Source organism: Adiantum capillus-veneris, chromosome 24, assembly GCF_014529385.1.
Source record: "Adiantum capillus-veneris isolate H3 chromosome 24, ASM1452938v2, whole genome shotgun sequence".
Lineage (NCBI taxonomy): Eukaryota > Viridiplantae > Streptophyta > Polypodiopsida > Polypodiales > Pteridaceae > Adiantum > Adiantum capillus-veneris.
Window position 1 is genome coordinate 116,590,175 of NC_140954.1, and position 11,303 is coordinate 116,601,477.

Here is an 11,303-nt window from a genome sequence, read left to right on the forward strand (position 1 = left end):
ATTTACTTAAGACACGTGTGCAAGGCAACAACCCCCGAAAGTAATCTAGGGTACCCAAAATTACAAAAAGATTACTTTCTGTGTCGTCGTCTGGATCTACGGCCCCATGCCCGTGCCACTTAGTCCCGAGGGCCAGGCCAAAATGTGAAGCACATTGTGATCCATAAATCAATTCCCACTAATAAAAGTGACGATAGCTGAGGACCACTTATGGGTATGATGGTTGATTGAACTCAGATTTGACACTACAATTTTTCATTTGCTTCAGCAAAGAGAGAGCGCGAGGGGCCTGCAGTTCGCATACAAATTCAGCTGCAGTTAGAGAGAGAGAGAGAGAGAGAGAGAGAGAGAGACTCGAATTGCTGCATGCTTGCATATGAGGATGCTTAACAAACAGCAGCAAATGTGAGCATCCGGACTCCGAACCGCAAAAGTCTGGGTTCCCCTTTGCACACCACAGTGACCACACCATCAACAGGTCTCTCTCTCTCTCTCTCTCTCTCTCTCTCTCTCTCTCTCTCACACACACACACACACACACACACACACACATCAAGTTGACAATTTGAAGGGCAGATAGTGAAATCTGGTTCCTTGTAAGAGCGTCTCTCAGCAGTCGGGCTGCCTCAGCATCACCTGAAAGGCTTTAACCATGTCGCTTCTCACCGAGTGTAATTGAACTCGACAAATCTTGCAAAATATGTGCGATCCTGAGATGTATAATAGGTTCAATTTGATCCTCACCACCAAAATGTTTGCAGGGTAGACCTTTGCATTGTTTAGATTGTTTGATGTATACAATCCTTGGAAATGTGACATGCATGTCCCATGCCTATGCACACTAAGGCGCTCAGTAAACACATCTTGCAAACCTAAGAAGAAAAATGTAGACTTGGTGAGCTCCTCTTTCAGAATTGGAATGGTGCTCAAAGACTGCTTGTCCTGCCCAAACCTGAACAAAACAGGTAGCCAATTCTGATTGCATGTTTCTTCTTTAAATCAGGAATGAGGCCTGATAAGAAACCGAAGGCAACGTTGACAACTAGTTGTAGACTGGCACATGAATTTATGGTGCACACACAAATGTGTCAAAGTGCCATCAGGGACTTGAAACGAGTTATGAAGAGATCAAGGAATCGACAAGAAATTTCCTCTTTCCCAGATGCCGTGACTAGAAAGCTCCCCACTCCCACAAATACAAAAAGTGATACAGAGCCTCCACTATCTGACACTCACAAAGAGAGCTCGGAACTGCGGAATCAGAGCTTTAAATTGCAAAATGGTCGTCATTACCATGTGGAAGTAGATACAACAGAAGCAAGAAGCATATTAGAGAGGCTTTGCCACATAGGGGAACAGGTGGATGAATTCTTGCGATTGTCAGAAGGCTTCATAAAGCATCCTAAAAGAAAACGAAGTCAAAGCTCTGCGATGGATGAGAACCGAGATCATTTCCTTCACCAGATAAATGAGCATCTGATTGGGCATGCTGAAAGGCCAGATTGCAAGCAAACAAGCAAGACACATGAGGACAAAGTAGGTAAGCATGATGACACATTAGATAAGCATCCTGTAGAGCTGGAACCTTGTGCCAGTGAGAGCAGGGATAATTGTAAAGAAAGTTCACAACAAGACAAGCTTTCGGAAGACCGTAGAGAGCCTGGTGAGCTTATCATAGATGATATGCTGGAAAGAGATGATGAGAAAGAAGCATCAGAGTCAGAAGGTGATGGATTCAAAGAGTTATGGCGTGAAGCTGAGTTTTATTGGGAATGTTCACTACAGGTTGGCTGATGTTTTTTTGCCTTTGCACTGTGCTCTATTCCATTCTTCCTTTTCTGCAAGTTCAATAATGAGTGCATCACTTCTACTTTCTATGTACATGTGAAAATCATATCATCAAAAGTAAAGTCTTCGAACAATAGTCATTGTGCTCACTCTAGCAGTTTTGTCTGCAAAAGGGATCAACGGGCATCAGTCCATTTCATAGGAAATTATATTCATTGAAACTAGTGGGGCACATGGTACTAAGATCTTGTTTACGTGCTTCCACAAACCCATCTGCAAATGCTTTTTCATTTCAAGCATTCATTGCCAATTCTGGGATTAGTAGCTATGGCACAGGGACTGTGTTCGCATTCATGTCTTCTGTACTCCCACAAGTTTTTTTATATATCATTACTGAATATTCGAGTTCATCAAGTCCTTCAGAAACTTTTAAGGGTGGCTAGCCATGGTTTCATTGTCCATGAGATTAGCCATTCATTTCCATGCCAAGGAGGCCTTCTCAGCAAGTTACAGGAACTATCAATTGAACCGGCTAGGTTTTGCCATGTCCAGTTTAGTCTTGATGCACTTTCAAGTACTTATGGTGAAGCAGGTGACATTCCCCTTCATTTTGTATGCTCTCGCATGGCTGGATAATGCATCAGCTTCTTGCAGTCGTCTTCTATCAAATAAATACAAACGGCATGACTAGAGTAGTTCAGCAAAATGAAAGCTGAGACTCTTCCCCTTGCCAGAAATGGATTTTCTTGTCTTCCTATTGCACCTGTGTCAGTTATTTGCTTAAGCTTTGGTGTGTTTCATATGTAGCTTCTGACTTATTGTGACTTCCTGAAGGATAAAGGCATGAGTCAAATTTTGTGCATGACAGGAAGAAAGAGAGAAGCAAAGTGAATCTTCAGCTAAGGAGGTTTGTGGACACAGCTTTTATCTCAAGGCTGATGTGGGCCTTGTTTGTGAAGCATGTGGCCTTATTGGAAAGGACATAGAGACTATTTTCAACTTCACATGGGGGAATGTAAGTATCTTAAAAGGTTCTAATACGCATCTATTCTTGATACACAGTTTTCTTGCACCACCAAAATATGTTTTTATTTGAAATGGTATGTCAATGGTGTTTATGTAGGAAATATTGATCTATCGTCAACATGATGGCAAGCTTTGGTTTCAAACTTTTAACATCTCTCAATCACAAAGCATGATGGATAGCAATGTTAATTGTTTTAATCAATCACTGATAGGGGAAATGTCATAACTCTCCTGAATGATTTTCATAATCTTCGCGGAAATAAGTTGTACAATTCACTGCTTTTGAAAAATGCCTGAAAGAGACAAAGAGACAGGACTTGTGTCTGCATGATTTGTGACTCTCATTGACACGAACGTTCCTACTCTCTTGATGCCTAGGGATCCAGACCTCAGGAGTCCAAAAAGCGCGAGAACAATAATGCCGGGACTTTTGAAGTCCCCATTCGTGCAGATTCTCAGCCAAAAATGGGTAATGTGTTGGGGCAACCAACAGATGATGAACAACTGCAGCAAAGCCTCATCCTTCATTCACATTACAGGGCAGAAATGCATGAGCATCAGATTGAGGGCTTCAAGTTCCTTGAAGAAAATGTGGTACATGGGGGCCATGGGGGCTGTATCTTGGCACATGCTCCAGGAACAGGAAAGACGTTTCTCACTATCGCATTCCTGCACAGCTTTTTGCAAGCTAATCCAGATAGAAGGGTAATGATATTGGCTCCCAAAGGGATGCTTCTCCCTTGGGTAAGAGAGTTCACAAAGTGGAAATTTGATATTCCATTATTGAACCTCTATGAAAGCAGCAGCTCATTGTCGCTACCGATGATGCAGCATGACATCACAATGATGGACAGCAATCCAGCTACTCAGCTAAAGCTAAATCAACTACAAAGAGTCAAAGAATGGCAAATGACGAATAGCATTCTACTCGTCAGCTACCAGCACTTCTCCTTTTTGGTAAATCACCAGACTGGGGATGCCCTCACCATGGAAGTGAAAAGACTTATCCTTGAAATTCCAGGTCTTTTGATTCTGGACGAAGGACATATCAGCAGAAACAGTGACACGGTCATTCTCAAGTGTCTCTCCGATATACGTACCAAAAAACGCATAATGCTCTCAGGCACATTATTTCAAAACAACTTTGAGGAGATGTACAACCTGTTCAAACTAGTGCGACCGAATTTCATGCTGGAAAAGACCGAGAGGTTGAAGGGTTTTCTCAAGACTCTGTTTGATAGTCAAGGTGACCGCATGCATGCAAAACTCTTTGATGTGAAGTTAAGTGGAAAGAAGCTGCCCGAAGAAGTTGCAGAGCAAAGGATATTTGTGAACTGCTTGTGTGAAAAGACTGAGATAGGGACTGCAGAGGAGCGAAAAGAGGCACTTGAGTTGATTCACGAGCTCATGGCGCCTTTCGTGCATTGGCACAAAGGGAAAGTTCTGGAGGGGCTACCAGGCCTTACCGATTTAACCATCTTCCTCAACCTCACCACAGCCCAAGAGGCAGCATTTGCTTCATTGAAGAAACAGACTTTGAACACGATGGAGAGAGAGAAGTGCTCAGCGCTAGCTAATGTTCATCCTTTGTTGCTGAGTATGAGACATCCAAGACGAGCTGTCCAAAGAAAGGAAGACTTTGAAGCTAATGGAGAAAAATTGGACCAGAATGCTGATACCATAGATGGCAGCTCCTTTAAAATGATGGCAGAGTGTGATCCAAAAGATGGGTGTAAAGTAATGTTTGTCTTGGATGTGGTAGCGCTTTGCCACAAACGTGAAGAGAAGGTCCTAATATTCAGCCAAAACCTACCATCATTAACTCTCCTGCAGAAACTGTTCTGGAAGCTTTGGGGATGGTTTGACAACCAGCAAGTATTTCGGCTGGACGGAGAGATTTCGTCTGAAATCAGGGAGCGAATTATTAACAGATTCAACAAGCGTCAAGCTTCGAGAGTGTTGCTTGCCTCTATCAAAGCTTGTGGGGAAGGTGTATCTCTTGTGGGTGCTTCAAGAGTGATCTTCTTGGATGTGAACTGGAATCCAGCTGTAACCCAGCAGGCAATCAGCCGTGCATTCCGGTTAGGACAAACCAAGAGAGTCTACGCGTATCGACTGGTGGGAACGGGGACCTTGGATGAAGAGATTGAGAGGGCTGCTACCAGGAAAGAATGGCTAGCTGCAATGATTTCTCATGCAAGCTCTAGTGCAGATTTTGAAGCAGGCTTTGAGGTTGACAATCGCGAATTAGGCTTTGAGGTGGACCCTCGGACGAAAGACCGGTTGTTTGAGAGTAAAGAACTGACAAGGCAGGTTGCAAAATGCTATTGCAAGACTCAGGAAACCATATCTCTTTAGATTGTTTAGGTGCATGTCTCTTGTCATATGGTGACTAGATTGCAGGAGGTTGCATGATGTACTGCTTAACATAGCGATGATTATCACCCTTCATTCTTGGCCAAAAGTTTTTTTTTGAATGGCATTAAAGGTTCACTTTGTTTATTCTCTAAGCCAATCCACAGCAGTTTGTTAATCGTATTAAAGAAAGGAAGTACGCCTCTCCGAACAACGAAGGCTGCAAAGGAGATACGTTGCATTTTCCTGATGTACAAAAGTGACACCAGTTAGAAGGCAGCTGTTTGCATTGCCATCCCCTTGGAGATGGTAAAGGGATAGTATCAACCTTAAAGATTTTGTAAGTGTAGATGAGTTGGCGAATATATTGTATCCATATCTGTAAACCTATGAATAGAATATTTGGGTGAATCTTTTGAAATTTCCGACAAAAATGGCATGTTAGTATACTCTTGGCAAATTCATCTCCCAAAACCGCAAAAATTTGGAAATTCTAGGATTATCTTTTGATACATGATATTTGCAAAACAGCCAAATGATCTGAAGGACCCTTATAAAACAGCCATTGGGCTATAAATAGCCTCTATTTTCTTCTGTTGGAAAGTAAACAAACGAATATGTTGTTACTGCCACTTCTGTGTTATTGCCGCTCTAATCATCTACTTCTGTGTTTTTCTTGGTGCTGGTCTTTGTGTCATTTGTGATATTGAGGGTTAATGAATACATGTACATATGGAAATGTCTCTCTTCTACTTTTTATTTCATGCTTGTAGACTAATGGTGGCATGCGTATCTCGATCTGATACCATTGTTTTACGACGTTATTCCTTCCGAAAAGACCATGCTAACCTACGCATAATCCATTCACAAGCTTTCAAACAAAAAAGTAAGACACTAAGATTCCATTCATCCTTTAGGCATTTGTAACCTTGGAAGACTTGAGACAAGAAAAGCAATCTTAACATGCTTGCCAGCATTCAATGTTGGGATGCACTAACTGACACTTCCTGTATCCTGTATATTCCCATGTACTAATAGCAAATAAAAGAAACACGGAATTTGATGAGCAAGAGCAAAGCATACATCTTGATGTAATTCAATGTTGGGATGCACTAACTAACACTTCCTGTATATTACCATGTAATAATAGCTAATAAATGAAACACAGAATTTGATGAGAGCAAGGGCAAAGCATACATCTTTATGTAATTAAGAGGTGTTTTTGAGTTAAATCTAACTGTGGCAACAATATATCAATTCTTGAGAAGTAGATGCTTGGTGTGTTATGGTGTAGGGAATGGTCATGCATTGACCATTCCCACTAATTAGGGCGACCGGCGGAGGCCGGGAGCACTGATTATGGGATGGTCTATGCACGACCATTCCCAGCCGTCAATGGTCGGGGGAGTGGGGGGCCATTAGCCTTGTGCCAAGTGGCAAACTTGATGCTCTGTCACAGCAAAACAGTGCGTAGCTTGAATTCCAACAACCGACGTGTCAGCTTCTCAACACACAATCAGCAACAAGATTCCCATTGCTGAGGTGTCAGTAGCAGAGCCCATTCTGCATGCTAATTTGCGAGCGTCTGATTGGGCTGCAGGTGGTGATATTACGTAGGCTGGACAGTGGATGTACGGCCCAGATCCATTGCCCCCCACCCCCCGACCTTGACAGCACTTTGTTCAACCCTAGCACTATGGGGCTTGGGCGATGTCGTTTGAATTAAAAGTCTACATACAGGTAGAATCTTTTTGTGTGATAAGAAATTAATAATCCACCCAGTGCCCACTCAAGTGTAGACTCTCTCTCTCTCTCTCTCTCTCTCTCTCTCTCTCTCTCTCTCTCTCTGTGATGATCCATTCAAGCAATTTGCACGGTTGCCATATTTTGACCAAACTTTATGGAGCGGTCTTTGAGGTCGAGTTGAACATGTATGCTAATTGAAACTAGTCTGGCTTGGTGGGCATTGCTATAGAACATAATAGTACATACACAAATTGACATCAAGCATCTAGCACTGCAGTAAACAAGTACAAAGTGCATTGGCGAATTTTTAAAATTGATTATCTCTATAGCTATTTGTAAAACGGTCCAATTTCACAACATTGACGAACTTTTAAAAAAGAATTGCATGTGTGTTTATTACTCTAAATCAAACATAGTCAGCTTTCTCTTATTTCTCATAGAACCTGAGTGAGAGAGATAGATTGAATTATTGTCCACGGTGAAGAAGATAGAGTAAAGGGTTGTCCATGAATTTTGTTGCCCATATCAACGTCTTGTGTAGTGCCACATGCCTTCAAGACGAAAGCATAGGTGATTGCATTTGGAGAGATCACCTCGCCTTGCATTTGCTGAAAACATCTTAGGGCTTGCTGGTCGTGCCACAATTGGCATACATCACTAAAGCCCTCGCTCCCACGGTGACATTGACAATTCGGCCCCCCCGCTCACACACACCCGAGTGAGAGAGACTGAGAGACAGAGCGAGAGAGAGAGAGAGCACTTGCTTTCTCGGTGCTATGCATCGGCTCAGCACTGACAATCCTTTTCAGGTTGGAGACGTTCTCTTGAACGACTCTCTCGACGACCTCGACACCTTCAACGTGACATTTCCGCGGACGACACCGATTGCGATGAGGTAGCTCATGACGGCTAGCACCCATGCCTGACGGGGGAGGTACAATAGCGGCATCGGATTCGACTCCAGTTTCTTCCATGACATCTCTTGAGCACTCATAGCTCGAAGAGGACTTCTGTCTAGCGGCGGAACGCGACATCGGCTTCACTTTTCCGGCATCGATTTCGTCGTCGATGATTTATCGATGATCTTTTGGCATGCACAGGCAAAGGTACCTTTGTCATAGAGGAGTGAAGCCGGGCATCCAATTCGAGCACATTTTCGTTCAACGACAAAATCCGGCACCGACATTCCCAGTCTACACCGACACGCATGTTTACAGGGAGTTTTTGAGCCCACATACACCAGTTTCTCCAGGTTTTCAGACGATTATAGGCACATCGTCTTTCAAGCGATTTTGGCAGTCATTTTGACAACAGTTTCTCTGCAGACAGATACATTGATAGATGCATATTTGTTTGAGTACGTATAGTGCCATTGAGCTCTTTTGAGAGAAGATATCCCTGCAGGTCCGCAGGGATTCTTTTTATTGCACGTAGGAGTTCTTAGCGCCTGTTCGTGTGCGGTCACTCATGTATGTTGAGTTGCGATTACTGCCTTGTATGTCTTTTGTGGTGCCGTTTCGGCTTGATATTTTGGAAGTTTTTTCGGCCGTTTCTGAGAATTGGATTGAAAGAGCCCTTTTTGAAACTATGGCTAGTCGTTTTGAGTGCTTTAGCCTTTTGGAGGGTCATTGCGTGAGGTTTTTTTTTTAGCTGGGGTATTCTCGAATGTTGAGATACCTTCGGTGATACAGGTAGCTGAAGCTCCCCTCTTACGGTACCCTCGTCATAGGATATGTATCTGGTCAAACTTTTTTGCTTTTAACACTGAGTTGGTAGTCATACGACAGTTGGTTTTGAGCAGTTTATGCCCAATGGTTGTTTTGAGCAGTTTAAGTGCTTACTTTTGTCCTGTCAGGTTTGAGAGTTTGCTCCCCATACAGAGAAGACTCTATCGATGGATTTTTTCCGTAAGTCCATTTTATGTGTTCTTGGCATATTTGGTTGTCCTTACATAGTGATTTTATTATATTTGGTTTGAGTTACTCCTGTTATAGGGAAACTCTACCCAAATTATCCCAGGACATTCGCCTAAGTTTTTTGGCCACATATTCTTGAGCCATGGCTGCTGCGAGTAGTGCTTCCAAAAGAGTTTTCTATTTTACGGCAACATATGCAAGATGTTTTGATCAACACAAAGGCTTGATAGCACCCTTGCGTGAAAGAAGAGAGAATGTGTACACTGATGATCAATGGGAAGACTTGAATGAGCGTGCCATGGAGACCATTTGCATGCTCTTTGGTGAATCCATTTACTTTACCATAATGGATAAGACCTATGCCAAAGATTTATGGGATGCCCTATGTGCAGCATGGGATGGCAACAATCCCTCGAACAAGGTTTTCTTGATGAAGAAGCTTATACGCATGGCAGTAATGTTAGTTCTCACTTGAACAAGTTATACATGTATTTTCACAGCTTACTTCAAAAGGTCTCAATTTTGATGATCAAATGAAGACCATTTTCTTGCTATGTTCGCTACTATCATCATGGGATACTTTCAACATAGCCATAAACAATTCTACGCCTAATGGCAAACTAGTTTTCAGCGATGTTGCTAGTGCGTTGCTCACTGAGGAAATTCAACATCAATCTCTTGATGCGAGTGGGCATGGTGATGCGCATGTGGCTAGTGGCAATCGTAACAAGCAAAGGCAGTGTGGTCGTAGCCGCGGTCATTCTCAAGATCACAAGCAATGTCGTAGCAAGAGTCACGGCAAAGACATGAGAAATGTTGAGTGTTACTAATGCCATAAACAGGGATACTTGAAGAAAGATTGTTGCACATTGCAGCGTGACAAGGGCAAGGAGAAAGCAAAGCCTGACAAACCTAAAAGCAGCATGAAAATTGAATAGCTTAATATGGTTGAGTCTCCAGCCATTGAAACAGTTTCTGATGTGCCAAATGATGTGTTGATTTTCACATCGGATTTGATTCTTGATGCATTGTTAGATCTTGATGAGTGTTATGTGCATAATTGGATCGTGAACTCAGGTGCTAGCTTTTACATGACTCCTCACAAGGAGTGATTTTCTACATACACTACCACACATGGTATGATGAAACTAGGAATTCTTATGAGCTTGATATATGCGGTGTAGGAAGCATCGAGTTTTCTATGCGTAATGGCAATGAGTTTATGTTATAGAATGTCATACATGTACCCAAATTGGCAAAGAGTTTGGAAAGCTAAATGATTTGGGTTACACTACCATATTTGCTCATGGTTCTTGGATTATCAAGAAAGGAAATCTGGTCATGCTTAAAGGCCAGAAGTCTGGCTCATTGTACTCACTTTATGTCTATTACGTGAAAGAGAATTCTATTTGTGTAGCCGAGCTGCCATCTACAGAGTTGTGGCATAACCGGCTGGATCATATGAGTCAGAAGGGAGTAAAAGTTTTGCAGCATTTTGGTTATATCCATGTGTTAGATTACTCTAACTTATTTTTATGTGAGCATTGCATCTATGGCAAACAAACTAGGTTGACATCAACGCCTTTAGACAAGGAGTTAGGAAGTCCTCTAGATCTTCTTCATAGAGACTTGTGCGGACCTATGCCAGTCAAGTCTCTAGGGAGAGCATTATACTTCTTGACATTCATAGATGATTCTACTAGAAAGGTGTGGGTTTATCTTTTGAAGCAGGCAAGTGAAATCTTTAGTATCTTTCAAAAGTTCTTAACCTTCATAGAGAACCAATCGGATAGAAAGATTTTCCACTAGTACAAACACACATGTTTCTCTAGAGAGAGCAGAATCGACCAGTCAAGCACTTCGGAGATCTACTCGTACATCTCGTGCACCTGAGCATTTTGAGCCAACATTGGATGTACACACGTGGGCGAGCGACTGGATACTAGACGTCCGGGCGGGCAAAAGATGGAGCGCCTTTACCCCAACAATCTCCCACTTAAAGAAGATGCGCTGATAAGTGAGACCTACTAGCTAAACTACTAGTATGTACAGGGAAACAAGTGAGAGACTCTCTCAACCTACGCCCACTGGCTCACTCTATCAATCTACATGCAGTCGTATCCGCTCTGGTGGTAGGCTAGTGTGCGTACCCATGCTAGATCCTGCATGTAAATCCCGCATACAACTCTGTATGTTCTGCAAAGCTCCACAAAGTGTCATGCTAGTGTCAACCACCATAGGACTGACAATCCCTGCTGCAAATTCTCCCATTGTAGCTACTAGATCGGGCCTTGACAGTAACAAGTCGAACATGAGACGCTTGAATGCTGACGAAATCTGCACAAACCTGGTTGCACTCGCCTCCTCTGCGCTATCTACAATCACTACATCACCAAAACTAATCATCGTGTATGGATGTGTCAACACCGACACTGGGGAAGCTACGTCTCTCTCACCCATAGGCAAAATTGT

The 11,303-nt window shown here is 42.7% G+C and overlaps 1 protein-coding gene across 2 annotated transcripts; it reads left to right on the forward strand.

The window, feature by feature from the left end:
• The first annotated feature begins 224 nt into the window (after positions 1-224).
• On the forward strand, positions 225-5,804 carry LOC147427001 (protein CHROMATIN REMODELING 35-like). Of its 2 annotated transcripts, XM_086498847.1 has the most exons (4): positions 225-478; positions 1,004-1,785; positions 2,657-2,803; positions 3,193-5,803. In XM_086498847.1, the coding sequence occupies exons 2-4, from the start codon at positions 1,006-1,008 to the stop codon at positions 5,170-5,172; spliced, it is 2,907 nt and encodes a 968-aa protein (XP_086354973.1). In that variant the 5' UTR covers positions 225-478; positions 1,004-1,005; the 3' UTR covers positions 5,173-5,803. The 2 variants fall into 2 exon arrangements, with proteins under 2 accessions (XP_086354973.1, XP_086354975.1); XM_086498849.1 differs by lacking the exon at positions 225-478 and having other exon boundaries at positions 3,193-5,804.
• Positions 5,805-11,303: the final 5,499 nt, after the last annotated feature.